This window comes from Drosophila subpulchrella, chromosome X (genome assembly GCF_014743375.2).
Source record: "Drosophila subpulchrella strain 33 F10 #4 breed RU33 chromosome X, RU_Dsub_v1.1 Primary Assembly, whole genome shotgun sequence".
NCBI classification, from domain to species: Eukaryota; Metazoa; Arthropoda; class Insecta; order Diptera; family Drosophilidae; genus Drosophila; species Drosophila subpulchrella.
Genome location: NC_050613.1, coordinates 25,344,087 through 25,358,688, shown reverse-complemented (window position 1 = coordinate 25,358,688; position 14,602 = coordinate 25,344,087). Strand labels below are relative to the sequence as shown.

Here is a 14,602-nt window from a genome sequence, read left to right as displayed (position 1 = left end):
GTTACATTTAAAATTAAATATATTTTTTAATAATTTATTTTTTATTTATATAGTTAAAAGCTCTCTCTCTCGCTCGCTCCTCTAGTTCTTAAGCGCCCTTTGGTTAGGCCCCGCCCCTTGGTTTCTGATTGGAGGTGGTTGAACATCACTTTCAATCCACATTGGTGGACCCATTTCAACCACCATTGGAATTCGGCAGGAAAATCGCTCTCTTTATTCAGCTGAGGGATTTGCGATTTAAGAGAAACGCCGTTAGCAAGCGGGGAATTTTCTAGCAATTTAAGAGTTTAAGCTAAAATTTCCAAATTAATTAATTAATTATTTTTCCACGCTTTTTATTTTGAATTTGAATAGTGCAATATGGCTAGAAACTACATTTTAAATTTCAGTGCGTAAAAGTTTATAAAATTGTAGTTTTTCAAAATTGTTTATATTATTATAATAAACCATTTCGGTTGTTTATATTCCATGTAGATAATTAAATTATCTTAAAACCTCAGAACTTTTTAGATACAACTTTTAGTTTCCAACTTTCTCTTTAATATTTTAAGGACATTGATCAACTTTGTCGTTCTAAAAAATATTTCTGATTTTATTTTACATTATAATAATATTTAAATCTCTTTAAAATTGAATGCTCAAAAATCCCTTTATCAATTGCACTTTCTCATATTTATCAAACTTGCGTTATCCAAAACCAAGATGTTAATTAAAAACTGTGTGTTGTTGCTGGCGAAAAGAAAACACGGATTTGGAATGACATGTGTTTTTTTAGGGAGAGGCGTGATAAGAGGTTATCATTGGGCCTAACTTGTTGTGGTTTAGCCTTGGTCTGTGGTCGAAATACTGATATCGAATTAAAACAGTAAGGGAAAGGCTTTAACATTTTAAAGAGTGTTTATTTAAAACTTACCTCCGACTTAACGAGCCGAAGGGAAAAAGGCAAAATATTTTTTATCGCTGGGAATAATAATAATAATAAAGCGTGGGAAAAGAGCAGCTTATCTGTGGAGGCGGAAATTGCGAGAAAATCTAATGGTTAAATGTTAAATCAAGAAAAGTTATTAAGTTTGGAAAAACAACTATTTCAATTTGAAATACTTATATAATTTATTTATTTTATTTATTAATAAAATGCCAACAATTCATTATAAACTAAATACTAACAGTGGGAATGAGCTAAAACAGCTATTGAAATACTTATATAATTAAAACTAGTTTTTCCTAAACTTATATTCAAAATATTTAAATTTCCAATTGGAAGTGGTGGCTTGTGTCCGGGCTAACACTTTGCCAATCGTATATGGTTTGAAACCTCGGTAGTGCAGGGAACGCGCTAAAGCCCTTTTTCTTCAATCCCAGTACGGTCATACTGTAGTTAAACAAAAACAATTTCGCAACTTTTCTCTTGTTTTTCCGAGGTTTTCCGCGATCTAGAAGTGCGCGTCAGTCTATCGCTATCTGAAATCCCGTAAAACTGGAGAAGTGGAAGAGAACGCGCAGTTCCACCAAGAAGATGGGCGAGCGAGGGGGCGGTGGGGGTGGCCCCACAGGGGGTGGATCCTCATCTACAGGCAACAACAACAACAACACATCAGCTGCTGGAAATAGCGCCGCCACTGGAAGTACCGTTGCAGCGGCTGCTGCTTCCTCTTCTCCAGCGGCGCCTGTTGATAAGCCCACGATTTTGGAAGGTAAAGAAAATGCGATGTGAAAACAAAGAAAACCTTAGAGATAAGCCCCCAAACACACACACACACACATGCATAGGCTTAGAACCTAACGGTAACTGGGGCGTTTCGCCTCCTCTCCCTCTCCCTCTCTCTCACTCACACTCCAATTCCTGATTAGAGTGATAAAGATAAAGGGCAGCTCTTTGTCCTGTTCTAAAAATACAACTACGCATTAGGCCAACACACACACACACATGAGCGCCCAAAAGTAACGGTACATCCTTTGGGCTCCCCCTTGCTTTAGGGGGAGGAGCAAAAGAGACGGAGCTATCGCAATATGTGTGTGTATTATGGCGACCTGTTGAGTGTGTGAAGCCCTAAAAAAGCATATCTAAAAACAAAGCACAAAAAAACAATAACTTATTGGTATGACAAATCAATACAACAATATTTCACAATTACACCGACAAATTGCATGCAATTTGATTTGATTCATGAGTAGGTGTGAGTGTGTGTGTGGGTGTGTGTTGGGTTACAGCTAAAAGCTAAAAGTTGGGAAAATAACAGATCATTGAGAGGTCCTCTCGAATATCACTAGAAATTCAATACAATTGCACTAAGTATCTCATGGATGACGTGTACCATTTAGCTACATATGTATTTAGATGCTTGTATTGCTGGCCATATCATTATCATAAGGCGGTTTTCTAGTCTATTTCGTTATATTGCCCAATACTGAGATATTCAAATCTTTAGTTTATGCAAATATGTCAGAAACTCTGGGTCTTATCAGTATTTTTGTTCTAAATGTCACAATTGTGTGCAAAAAATTAGTACAACTTAATATTACAAAAACTATAATAAAATATAATAAGTAATACAAATATTATTCAACTGTTGATGTGATATTACACACATTATAATAAAATATAATAAATAATACAATTATTATTCAACAGTTAATCTGATATTACAAAAATTATAATAAAATATAATAAATAATACAATCATTATTCAACTGTTGATCTGATATTACAAAAATTGTAATAAAATATAATAAATAATACAATTATTATTCAACTGTTGATCTGATATTACAAAAATTATAACAAAATATAATAAATAATACAATTATTATTCAACTATTGATCTGGAAATCTGAAAGTTATAATAAAATATAATAAATAATAAAAATATTATTCAACTGTTGATCTGATATTACACAAATTATAATAAAATATAATAAATAATACAATTATTATTCAACTGTTGATCTGATATTACAAAGATTATAATAAAATATAAAAAAAAATACAATTATTATTCAACTATTGATCTGATTTTACAAAAATTATAATAAAATATAATAAATAATACAATTATTATTCAACTATTGATCTTATGTTTACAATATCCACTGTTACTAATATTTCCTCTGTTTGTTTCCATGACAATATAAAAAAAAATAAACTGATATGAATATAATCCACTACAAACCAAAATTGGTTCAACACCATTATTCTTTGAATCAATAGTGTGCATTTAAATAGAACTGCACTGTAAACTTGACTTTGATCTAGTACCTTGTATTTTCTGAATGCTGTCCATTGTTTTACTCTTTTATAACTCTCACTAATTCCACAGACTGTTTGCAAAGGGTATATAATTAGTCACTCATCTACATTGTATTCATATATTGAATCACAGATAAGATGTGATTCAAAATATTTCTATAGCTCTTACTCAAATAAATACAAATAATTTATATTAATCGAAAAACTGCAAATTGGGCGTGAACAAGTTTATCTTAAAACAAAATCCCTCAAAAATGTCAATTGCTTATGAAAAATATTATAAAAGTAGTGGCATAATTTATATATTCATAAACTAGAATTTATAGATTTCAGATCTATTGGTTGCAATACCTATTGGCTGACCATAATACTTGATTTGTCCTTCGCAGGGGTTCTCCACAACATCTTCGATGGGCTGACGGACAAGGAGGAGCAGGTGCGGGTGGCCATGCAGCAGGCGATCGTGAAGATCCTGGAGACGCATCCTGAGCGGGCGGCGGAGATCCTCAGCGAGCACCGAACGCAGCAGCCCAAGATGACCGAGCAGACGGTGGCCATGTTGCTGGAGTGAGTACTGCTAGAGGATTACCACTGAACAGCCTACCTAATACCGCCTTGAATTCCCCCTTTTCAGCTGCATTCGTCGAGTGGTGGGTGCGGAAACTCCCCTTCCGCCGGCCGCCAACCAGAAACTTATTGCCCTGGCCCTGCAGGAACTCACCAGGAGTCCGGAGCACGTTCCCCTGATACAGAATCCCGCCCAGCGCATTCTGGTGGCCATCGGACGCAGCAGCCCGGAGAGCTGTGAACAGGTTATGGAGGCTCTCCAGGAGAAGGGCTCGAATGCCGATGGTGTGGCCCACTTTATGCTGATGCAGTGCCTCGGACTGCTGGCCACCGAGAATCCGGCTGGCGTAGTGCCCCACATAAAGGCCATATTGAGCCGATGTCAGCCGCATCTGGGTGGAATTCGCCAGGATCACATTAAGCAAGCACATGCCTATGCCATCGGTAGATTCAGCGAGGCCTTGCTGGAGGAGTGCGGCAAGGGGGAGGAGGAGAACTGCTCCACGGAGATCAGTGTGGCCTACGACGTGCTCTTCAACCAGTGGCTGCACTCCCGGGAGCCCAAAGTGTGCGTGGAGATACTGCAGGCTCTGTCCAGCATGTATCCCCTGCTGCCCAAGGATCGGATTCAGGATCAGGCAGCCAGATTGGTGCCCCAGATCCTCGCACTCTACCGACGCTCAGTGGACAGGAATGCGGTTACCCAGTTCCTGTGCTCCGTGCTGAAAACAAATCTAACCCTCAATGCCACCGTTTTGGATGGCATTATCGATGCCCTGGTCACCCATTTGTTCGATCTGGTCTGCGTTTATCCGGACTACGAGAAGCCCCAGACCGTCAAGGGTCACTACGAGGTGCTGCGCTGCTTCCACCTGCTGGCCGGACATCATCCCTACTCCACCCGCATCATGGACACCCTGCTGATTCATCTGCGGAATAACAGCGAACGCGAGCGGATGAAATCCCTGCTGATACTCACCCATCTGCTCAACTCCTGTGCGGGCAACATAGAGAACCGCATTCCGGCCAGCATTGAGTGCCTGAAGCAACTGATCCTGAGTGAAAAGGGCATCAAAATGAAGCTCACCCTGTTGAAAACGATTGTGGCACTGGCCCAAAAGTCCCATATACGGGACAAGGAGTTCGTGTGGTTCGTGGTGCGGCACAGTTGCAGGTACTCCAAGCCGAGCCAAGAGCACGGCAGCCAGGAGGAGCACGAGAATCTTGTCCTCAGCTGCGAGAACACCCTGTACATGCTGGCCTCCACGGTGGGCACCTTGGACGAGCTGCTCAAGCGGGAGCTACTGAACTACTTAATCCTGCTGGACTACACGGATATTTGCGGAAATCTAGCCAAGTGCCTGGCCAGTCTGTTTGCCAAGTCGCCGCATATAGAGTATGATATTGCGGGCGAAGATGCGGCCGCGGAACAGGCCACACCAGAAGCTGTTTCCCTGGGAGCCACTGGTGAAGATCGCAGTGTGATCAAGCGCGGGAAGGTGATTGTCCCCGGAGCGGAGACAATTTACGCCAGGTGTCTGGCACTTTTGGGCAACCAGCAGTGCATTAAACGCTGCTCGAATGTCCTCAGTTTCCTGCGCTACTATCATCCCCAGGTGAACCCCGCCCTGGAAGAGCTGTGGGAGCGAAGGATTCCCGATCTTCTACTGCAAATCAACAGGGAAAGTGCCTATCGGCAGCTGCTGCACGATTTTATACTGGAAACGAATGAGTTCTTAGGCGGATTGGATGAGAACTTTGCCCAGCGGCTGGCCAGTAAGTTGGCGGACCAGATGTACTTGTATCCCATACAGTTGCCGCACTCCGAGTGGCAACTGCCCGACCTAAGCTCCGAGCGGGGCATGCTGCTCCAGGCGGTGGCCCTAACCCTGCTCCAGGTGACCGATGTGGCATGCATCCACACCAAGATCGATCTCATTGTGACGAGTGCCAGGCAGGAGAGATTGGACAAGCATGTCAAGCATGCTGACTACGAGAAGCGAATAGAACCCTGCGCCACAGCCCTGGGCTACATATCCAGGCAGCACTTGGGTCACCTGGTCAAGAAACTAACCGAACTGGCCCAAGTGGGGGGACGGAAACACTCCACGGGCTTCTTCAGCAACCTGCACTTCATCAAGGACACGCACAAGGAGCTAGAGAACTACAAGAGCAACCTGCTGGTGGTCATGGCCTTTGGTCGCATCATGGACGAAGCCGATCCGCTGCAGTCCATCCAGCACCTGGACGAAGATGACACCATGCTGGGCTTCCTCATCCAACAGCTGGCCGTGCACAAGGACCAAACGATCATGTCGGCCATCCTGCAGACGCTGCTCAGCATCTGCAACCAGTTGATCGCCACCAAGGAGCAGCTGCCAGCTCCTCTGCGGCACCGCAAGCAAATCATGGAGACAGTGTTCAACATCCCCATTGAGGCGCCCTTCAACGACCTTCCTCTACTGCCCACAATCCTCAAACTTGGCACAGACTTTATAAGAATAGGTGAGGACTCTCTTTTAATAGATACCCAACTAGAAACCAAACCCTACCCTATATTTTAGGTGGTCCCGATACCGAGGAGTGTGTGGATGGCGGCGTGATCTTTGAGATCGCCTGCCGCAACTTCTTCGGCTGCGCCCAGCAGTTAAAAATGAAGTTCGACTCGCAGGAGGAGGATGAGCGCAACAGCTTCCTGGCCAAGCACCTCAACGAATCGCTACCCCAGCTGAACGCCCTGGTGCGTGCCATCGTCGAGTTGGACGCCTCGCCGGCCACATTGGACTTGATCATTGGCATCCTGGAGGGCTGGACACGGGATCGCAACTCCGAGGTGCGAATCTGCGCCAGCCACGTTTTCAACAACACCTTGGAGGTGTACATCAAGGCGATGAAAATTGGCTGCGAGGCCCCGTCTAAGTTCAATCAGACGGGTCAGATGCTGGGCAAGATCGTGCCCAGGTGCATCGACTCAAACGGCACGGTGCGTCAGGTGTCCGTGGATATACTGCAAAAGACGCTGGAGATCGCGTGCATCTACGAGACGCTGACGATAGCCAGCATCGACAGCACCGCCGACTGGCTAAAGGAGATCGAGGTCATCAAGGAGCACATCATCACCGACGAGCCCAAGCAGATCTACAACCTAGCCGGCGACATTGCCAAGATCATTGCGCTGCGCATCTCCAGCTTTCAGTATCTGCAGTTCTGGTGAGGATGCACCTTGGCCTCATATTTATATATGTATCTAATTGTCGTATTTCTTGTTAAAGTAAAACCCTGCTGCTATCGCTGCGTGATCCCGAGCAGAGTTCCACCATCGGGGCCAGTGTTGTGCTCAAGTTTTTCATCCAGCAAAAGGGTTCGGAGCTCTTCCACGCCATTCCCGACCTGGTGCGCGACAGTTTGGTAGCCCTGCGGGTCTGCGAGGTGCCCCGGGCCAAGTCCGGAGTACTCAAGGCCCTGGTGGCCCTCACCAAGCACCATCCCAAGCTGGTTTGCGCCGAAATGCTGGCCCAGCCGCTGCCGTACGATCCCAACCTGGTGGAGTACTGGCACCTGGTCTGCAACGATCCCGAGCTGACGGGCCTGACGCTGGACAACTTCCTGCAGCTGCTGAGTGGCGCTTCTCTGCAGGAGGGTGGTCAGGAGGCCTCCGTGTCGGAGCGTCAGAAGCTGGCCAGCAGTCAGCCGTTTGCTATATTCTGCGCCCTGCACGAGATGCTGCCCTGCAAGGACATCAAGGGGGTGAGTGCTGGAGGGGAATCCCTTAGACCTTCACTTTAACACCAAGTAATTCTTGTTTCTAGCAACTGGAGACACGATTTGCGGACATGTTCTGCATGCTGCTGACCTCCCTGAGCAGCTACACCAATCTGGCCGCCCCGAATTCATCAATCGCATCTCTTAGTCCACACCAGACGCATTCGGGCCGGACCAAGTTTGGATTCATACCGAACAAGGAGCTGATCAAGCTCAATCCCTGCCAAATAGCCCTAGAAACGTTTCAGGTGGGTTCAACTGGGTCATAAGCTTTATAGACCCATCATCATAACTGCCCCGATTTCAGGCCTTTCTCACCAACCTGGAAATGGAGCAGATTGCCAGCGTGCTGACTGTGAACATCGGACTGGCGAGCAGCGCGGACTGGCACAACTACATCGAACTGCTGACCCCCATGGCCATCGGTTTGGGCCAGCAGCTGCAGCTGGGCAGTCCGCAGATGAGGCAGCTGGTCAACTCGCTAAGCAAATACGTGGCCTCGCCGCATGACGGGCAAAGGGTGGCCGCCGTGGGCCTCTTCTCCCGCCTGGTGCCACTGAAACCCACTGGAGAGCTGGCTGCATCCATTCTACTTCACCTCGGAGCGGCTCTGTCGGATCCCAATGCGGTGGTGCGTGGTCTCAGCATCCAGGGCATGGGTTACGTGGGCCAATTGGGGGAAAAGGAGGCAAAGCGCTACTCGGAAACTGCCATTGGAGCCTTGCTGAAGGGCGTCGACGATCCGGTGGGCGATTGCCTGATCAACATTCCGCTGGAGAGCATGCGCGGCCTGTCCGGAATCCTGCGGGCCCTGCCCAGCGAACGGGTAGAGTCCTTCCACGTCTCCCTGGCCATCCGCATTCGACCCTTCCTGGGCAACTATGCGCTGGAGATGCGCGAGGCGGCCATCCAACTGTTTGGTGACATCTGCGAGGGCAAGCACGACGATGGCAGTAGCTCGCCCACTTCCTCCATGGAAGCGTTGAGAGAGCAGCTCGTGGCCAATCTCTTTCCACTGCTGCTCCATCTCAGCGAAAGCGAGGCAGCCATTGTGTCGGCCTGCCGGGGAACTCTGCAGCGGGTTTGCCGCCTCCTGGCCGCTCCAAAAGTGGCGGAGATGGCCCAAGAGCAATTGGGCGAAGAGCGAGGCCACCAGCTCAACTACAGCAGCTTCGTGCTGGAGTTCGTCAAGATGATTGTGAGTTGCTAATGTCTTCGACTTTGGCCCAATGCATTTTTAAATATATTTTTCGGTACCTTCCAGGCCCAAGAGCTGACCGAGCACATCCAGGACTTCATCGACTCGTGCCTGCCGCAGCTGCGTAGTCAGTGGCCGGAGATGCGTGGCAGTGCGGCCATCGTGATTGGTAAGACAGCCTGTTGCGTGGGAATCCATAAGACATTTATTACACCAATTTCCCATCTTAGGCATCCTGCACAACTTCCTCAGCGAGCGGAACCTGCAAACGGAGACGGTGGCCAGCAAGATCGCCGTGCTGCTCAAGGACGAACAGGCGCTGGTGAGGATGCGGGCGGCCACCGCCCTGGGATACTTCTTTGGCGACATCTAGGCCATCTGGGGGACCAACTCTCGATTAAGTGTATAGTGCGGTTATATTGTGTGTTTGTAAATTATGACTTAGTATTGCTCCAAGTGTGATCCCTTTGCCTCAGCAACCGTTCCCCATATTATGTTTGATATCTAACTCTTTGTTTTTTTGTTATGTAATCGAAAGTCACGTTATATACCATACTATATACTATATATAGGTATACACATACCATTATTTATATATTTATATTCAAGTTTATGCGGAGCGCTTTGCAGCTTTAAGGCAGTTGTAAGTGATAGGAAATCGTATTCTATAGAAGACTTGGTTACAGACAATAATCTCTTTGGTATACCGAGTCTATTCAAAGATATCTCGGCTTTTTGAGGTTTATTATAGATAAAAACACTATGATTCCACAGAAAATATGTGATTTGACTTGTTCTTTTGTCTAAATTTGTTCTAATAGTATTTTAAAATAAATATCTATAATCAAAACTTTTAGTTGCAAACAATTGTTGGACCAATTTTAAGAAAGAAATTAAATTATTAGGGATTTTTGTGAAAATTGTTCAATTACCTTAAAGGTGTAAAACGCTCTGCGCATTTCAATCGAATGTGGAAAAGAGATGGAAATGGGGATGTGGTTAGAAAGATCCGAGTTCTTTACAACTTTTTTTTCGATTCAAAGTCAATTACCTAACACGTTAAAGAGAATTTTTTTTTGCTCCACATCCTCACCCCTGCGGATTCATCTCAATCCACCACCATTGATGGATGCCAAACTATGGTTGTCCTGTTTAACTGTGTATTAACGCTTAAAAAAACCAAATCAAATAAAATATTACAATGAAAACGTACTAAGCTAAGGGATCAGTCGAAGGCGTAGTACTGGATGCGACCCGACGACCAGGCGATGGTCAGTACGGAACGATCGTTGTCCTTGTAGAGGGGCTGGAAGCAGATGAAGCTGGGATGCTCAGTAGCCGTTTCCCCGCTCAGATAGTAGGCCGCCGATATCTGTAGATCGAACTTCTGGATGAAGGTGCGGAAGACGGCGATGCAGTTGGTCGACTTGAATGTGACCACCAGGTAGTTGCCGTGCGGATCCCAGGCCAACTGCTGGGCGGGACCACCGATGAGCGTGCGATTCGCATCGATGCTGCAGGCATTCAGATCCGCAATGGGCAGGATTTCCTTTTCATCTGCCGAGGCTGCAAGGAAGAACCATGATTAAAATGTTAGTTAAGAAGCAAACGCGGTTTTCGTAGGACGTTGCCTTGTAGTCAGCATTATACAGGCGGTCTGGAAGCTTCGGCAGCCGCCAACCTGTTCCTGACAGCTTTAATCTGGGGCAGTATATCTCAGTATATCGCTCCCTGGCATCTGTCCAAAACTTAAGAACAGACACTGGAAACTGACTGCCCTGGGCTAGTGTACTTGTACATCGATCCATCGTACTTACACGAGAGCAGACTCTGCTGCACGAACTGCAGGCGATAGATGATTGGCTCGGCGCTGCTTACGAAAAGCAGAAAGCGACCACAGGGCGACCAACAGGCTGTCTGCACATAGCCTCCGGGGCCGCACACCCAGCGCTCCGTGGTCCACTGCTGGTTGCAGTTCCACACGCGGAACACCCGGTCCACGGTGGCCGCAAACAGCCAGTCGTTTTCCGGCGACCACTTGAGCAGCGATCCCGGCGGACCCAGGCGCTTGAGTGGCTGCATCATTCCGTTGTCCGGCTGCCAGATGATGATGGAGCGATCTCCAATCGAGGCGGTGGCCAGCTGGGTGCCGTCCTTGTTCCACTGCAGCGAGGTAATTGGCAGATTGGCGGGACTAAAAGGATAACACTGGGTGAGAATACATATAATAAGCTTGATCATGTGTGGCTGACTGACTGTTTGAAGACCTTGCTGGGCGCATTGGTGCGTCCCAAGTGCAGGCTGCTGTCCACTTCCCAGAAGCATAGACCCTGCCGACAGCCAATCACTATCTCCGCGGAGCAGAGCGGACGCCAGGCCATGCATGTGATCTGCGTTTGCGAGGGGCTCTAAAATGAGGAATACATGATAGAGTTCAAAAGATTAGCAAGCTTTCCTTAGTGGATCTACCCACTTTCAAAACAGTGGCGGTGGCTGCGCTGGAATTCTTGAAGTATATGCGCACCACATCGTCTACGCCGGCCACGGCCAGGCTGAAGAAGTGACAGTTCCAGGCGAGGAAGCGCACATCGCTGTTCAGCCAATCCCTGCAAGAAACGAAGCGAAATGGTCAACTATCTATTGGGGGTATATCTGTGTTTTCATCCACCTTGTCTCCACAAACTGCGCTATGCGCTCCGCACTGAGTTCCTGGGTGTGCGGAAGGATCTTCAGCCGCAACCCGGTGGCCAGACCCAAAATCTGGGCAATCAGGTCACCCGCCTGGGCAATCAGTGGCGCCTGCTCGCGGCTCTTCGGGCTGCGCGCCTCCTCCAGCGACTCCCAGAATCCGCCGTCGAAGAAGGTGCGGGTAATACGCTTCAGAACGCCCTCGTCCACGGGCACGAAGCTCTGGCCGCCGTAGAATCTCTGACCAGCCGGATGGGCCAGGAGTTCGTGGTTCAGGTTTATCTGCGGGTAGCGCTCCAGCTCCGGGATGTGATTGTGCCGCAGCGCCAGATCCGGCAGCGTGGAAAACGGCGGGCACTGTTTCAAATTGCTCAGGGCCGCCATTATGCCAGATAATTCACATTCAATTCAATTCAGAAAATCCCAACAAAATGCGGCAAAACGCGCGGTTATTAAAGATGGGAGAAACTCGATGTTACCGGTGGTTAATCGATAACCGATTTACTATCGATGTTCGGTTTAATGACAGGAAATAGCGTTATTTTTAAAAATTACACAATGAAACTACAATCAGCAAAATTTATAAAATTAAATAATAAACTTAAGTTATAAAATCGAATTGAATAACAAATAATTCAAAACTACCTATGTACTACTTAATGGACCGGTGAAGTTTTATAAATTTTAGGGACTTAACTTTTATTTTAACAATTTTTAATATTTTGGCCTTAAGTCTGCTTAATATTTAAATTTATATTATTTACGAGGCAATTTAAATGACATTTTTACCAAACTTTAATTTGTAATAATTTCAACTCCAACCATCGATAAGTCCTTGGCACATTTCTAACAAATTATCGCTTAGAGTGCCATCACCATTCCTAATAGTTTATTTTTTTTTCTGGAACGGACTGTAATTCACGGAGTTGAATTCTCGGAGAGATCGGAGCGGCATGGCGGAAAAGCGGAAGTACAAGAAAACCGTAAGCAGGCGGCGTTCGTAATGGTCATTATCACAGCAATTCAAATTTGTGCCCACAGAAAGAGGAAATCCGGCGGGAGATCGCCCGGGAGTTCGACCTGCCGGAGCGCAAGTCAAAGATAGCCACCATACTCAAGCAGGAGGACCAGGCGTACTGCATCTGCCGCACCTCCGACTGCTCCAGGTTCATGATGTGAGTCCGCCGATGCCCAGCCCTCGAGTCTTTGCTAACCAGCTTGTTCCCTGATTCTCTTCCAGCGGCTGCGATGGCTGTGAGGAGTGGTACCACGGCGACTGCATCGGGATCACCGAGAAGGAGGCCAAGCACATCAAACAGTACTACTGCCGGCGCTGCAAGAAGGAGAACCCCGAACTGCAGACCATCTTCCGCCTGGTGGCCACCGAACGCACGGCCGCCTCGAATGCCGCCTCCACTAGTCTGAATGCCCCGGGATCGGGTCCGCCGGCTGGTGTTCCTGGCGGCGTGCCGTTGGCGCCCGGCACTGCTAGCTTGCAGCCACCTGCAACGACGGCGCCGTTGAAGCGCAAGAACAGCAACGCCCGCGAACCGAAGGCGGGCAAGCGATGCGGCACCTGCGAGGGATGCCGGCGTCCCAATTGCAACCAGTGCGACGCCTGCCGCGTCCGTGTGGGCCACAAGCCGCGCTGCATATTTCGCACCTGCGTGGCCCAGGGCCCCGTCAAGGAGGCGCCCCAGAGTCAGGCGGGTCCGGGCCGGAAGCGCGAAAAGGCGGCCCCCAAGGATCGCAAGGTGAAGGTGGGCCTGCGCGCGGCCAGCCCGGAGGTGTTCCTTAATCCGGAGCTGGAGGGCATGCGTCAGTGCCACGGACCCGGCTGCTGCTGCCAGGCGAGGCCGCAGAGCAAGTACTGCAGCGACAAGTGCGGCTTCAAGCTGGCCACCAACCGCATCTTCCAGGTTCGCAGCCCTTGGGCAGTCCACAAAGCACTTATAACCACTGCAATCCTTTAAACTTCCAGGTCCTGCCGCAGCGCCTGCAGGAGTGGAACCTAACGCCCTGCCGCGCCGCCGACGATACACGCAAGCAGCTAGAGAGTATTCGGCACAAGCAGTCCCTGGTGCGCTTTGCCCTCGCCGAGCTGGAGAAGCGCTCCGAGGAGCTGGGCATGGTGGTGGAGCGGGCCAACCGCAGCTCCATCGACACGATGGGGCCACACGACACCGGGGACGCGGAGGACGAGCAGAGCATGTACTGCATCACCTGCGGCCACGAAATTCACTCGCGCACGGCCATCAAGCACATGGAGAAGTGCTTCAACAAATACGAATCGCAGGCCAGCTTCGGCAGTATATTCCAAACGCGCATGGAGGGCAACAATATGTTTTGTGATTTCTACAACCCAGCAAGTAAGACGTACTGTAAAAGATTAAGGGTGCTGTGTCCCGAGCACAGCAAGGATCCCAAGGTGAACGACACGGATGTATGCGGCTCACCATTGGTGAACACCGCTTTCAATCCCACTGGCGAATTTTGCCGGGCGCCGAAGAAGAACTGTTTTAAGCACTACGCGTGGGAGAAGATCAGGCGGGCGGAGATCGATCTGGAGCGTGTACGTCAGTGGCTCAAGATGGACGACCTGATGGAGCAGGAGCGCATGCTGCGCCAGCAGCTGACCTCGCGGGCCAATCTGCTGGGCCTGATGCTGCACTCCACATACAACCACGAGGTGATGGACGAGCTGGTGCGCAAGCAGCAGGAGCATCTGGCCGAGTTCGAGAAGCAGAAGCGTCGCCAGGCGCACCAGCAACAGCTGCAGGCGCAGCAGCAACAGTACCAGGAAAAGCAATTGCAGCTGCAACAGCAGCAGCAACTCCAGCAACTGCAACAGCAACAGCAGCAGCAGCAGCAACAAGCCCAGCTGAATCAGCAAACTAAAGTAATCTACCTGCAGCGAAAGCCATAGATTTCCATTCCTCTAAGCGTAGTTAAAACAAGCAATAAACTGACATGCAAGAAACCCTTTTGTACGACAGCCCAGCAATCTTTTCACTTACCACCCACTCCGCAGGAGAAGCATGTTTCTGGTGTCGCGTTCCTCCGGGCAACCGGATAACACACTCGCCGGCTGTTGAGTTCACGTTCCCGGCAAGAAGGAGGTTGCTACGCGCCGGGATCGG

The 14,602-nt window shown here is 48.5% G+C and overlaps 3 protein-coding genes across 3 annotated transcripts; 2 read left to right on the top strand and 1 right to left on the bottom strand.

The window, feature by feature from the left end:
- The first annotated feature begins 1,376 nt into the window (after positions 1-1,376).
- LOC119558113 (maestro heat-like repeat-containing protein family member 1) lies at positions 1,377-9,986 on the top strand. The gene is made up of 9 exons (XM_037871338.1): positions 1,377-1,694; positions 3,637-3,814; positions 3,882-6,319; positions 6,379-7,024; positions 7,087-7,561; positions 7,624-7,824; positions 7,884-8,774; positions 8,841-8,943; positions 9,005-9,986. The coding sequence occupies exons 1-9, from the start codon at positions 1,517-1,519 to the stop codon at positions 9,145-9,147; spliced, it is 5,253 nt and encodes a 1,750-aa protein (XP_037727266.1). The 5' UTR covers positions 1,377-1,516; the 3' UTR covers positions 9,148-9,986.
- Positions 9,921-11,918, bottom strand: LOC119558129 (aladin). Its single transcript, XM_037871360.1, has 5 exons — positions 11,443-11,918; positions 11,248-11,380; positions 11,031-11,182; positions 10,592-10,968; positions 9,921-10,340 (listed from the first exon to the last, which is right to left on the bottom strand). The coding sequence occupies exons 1-5, from the start codon at positions 11,844-11,846 to the stop codon at positions 10,000-10,002; spliced, it is 1,407 nt and encodes a 468-aa protein (XP_037727288.1). The 5' UTR covers positions 11,847-11,918; the 3' UTR covers positions 9,921-9,999.
- A 399-nt stretch (positions 11,919-12,317) lies between these two features.
- On the top strand, positions 12,318-14,457 carry LOC119558124 (CXXC-type zinc finger protein 1). The gene is made up of 4 exons (XM_037871356.1): positions 12,318-12,445; positions 12,504-12,637; positions 12,703-13,381; positions 13,444-14,457. The coding sequence occupies exons 1-4, from the start codon at positions 12,416-12,418 to the stop codon at positions 14,386-14,388; spliced, it is 1,788 nt and encodes a 595-aa protein (XP_037727284.1). The 5' UTR covers positions 12,318-12,415; the 3' UTR covers positions 14,389-14,457.
- Positions 14,458-14,602: the final 145 nt, after the last annotated feature.

What these genes read in the sequence shown, in the direction of transcription:
- LOC119558113 (XM_037871338.1), top strand. Translation starts at nt 1,517, where the DNA reads ATGGGCGAGCGAGGGGGCGGTGGGGGTGGCCCCACAGGGGGTGGATCC. An exon ending in ACGGTGGCCATGTTGCTGGA is followed by an intron (nt 3,815 to 3,881) that starts GTGAGTACTGCT and finishes CCCCCTTTTCAG; the next exon opens with CTGCATTCGTCGAGTGGTGG. An exon ending in TAGCCCTAGAAACGTTTCAG is followed by an intron (nt 7,825 to 7,883) that starts GTGGGTTCAACT and finishes CCCCGATTTCAG; the next exon opens with GCCTTTCTCACCAACCTGGA.
- LOC119558129 (XM_037871360.1), bottom strand. Translation starts at nt 11,846, where the DNA reads ATGGCGGCCCTGAGCAATTTGAAACAGTGCCCGCCGTTTTCCACGCTG. An exon ending in CCACCGCCACTGTTTTGAAA is followed by an intron (nt 11,183 to 11,247) that starts GTGGGTAGATCC and finishes TCCTCATTTTAG; the next exon opens with AGCCCCTCGCAAACGCAGAT. An exon ending in CCCAGCAAGGTCTTCAAACA is followed by an intron (nt 10,969 to 11,030) that starts GTCAGTCAGCCA and finishes TTATCCTTTTAG; the next exon opens with TCCCGCCAATCTGCCAATTA.
- LOC119558124 (XM_037871356.1), top strand. Translation starts at nt 12,416, where the DNA reads ATGGCGGAAAAGCGGAAGTACAAGAAAACC. An exon ending in AGCGGAAGTACAAGAAAACC is followed by an intron (nt 12,446 to 12,503) that starts GTAAGCAGGCGG and finishes TTGTGCCCACAG; the next exon opens with AAAGAGGAAATCCGGCGGGA. An exon ending in CCACCAACCGCATCTTCCAG is followed by an intron (nt 13,382 to 13,443) that starts GTTCGCAGCCCT and finishes TTAAACTTCCAG; the next exon opens with GTCCTGCCGCAGCGCCTGCA.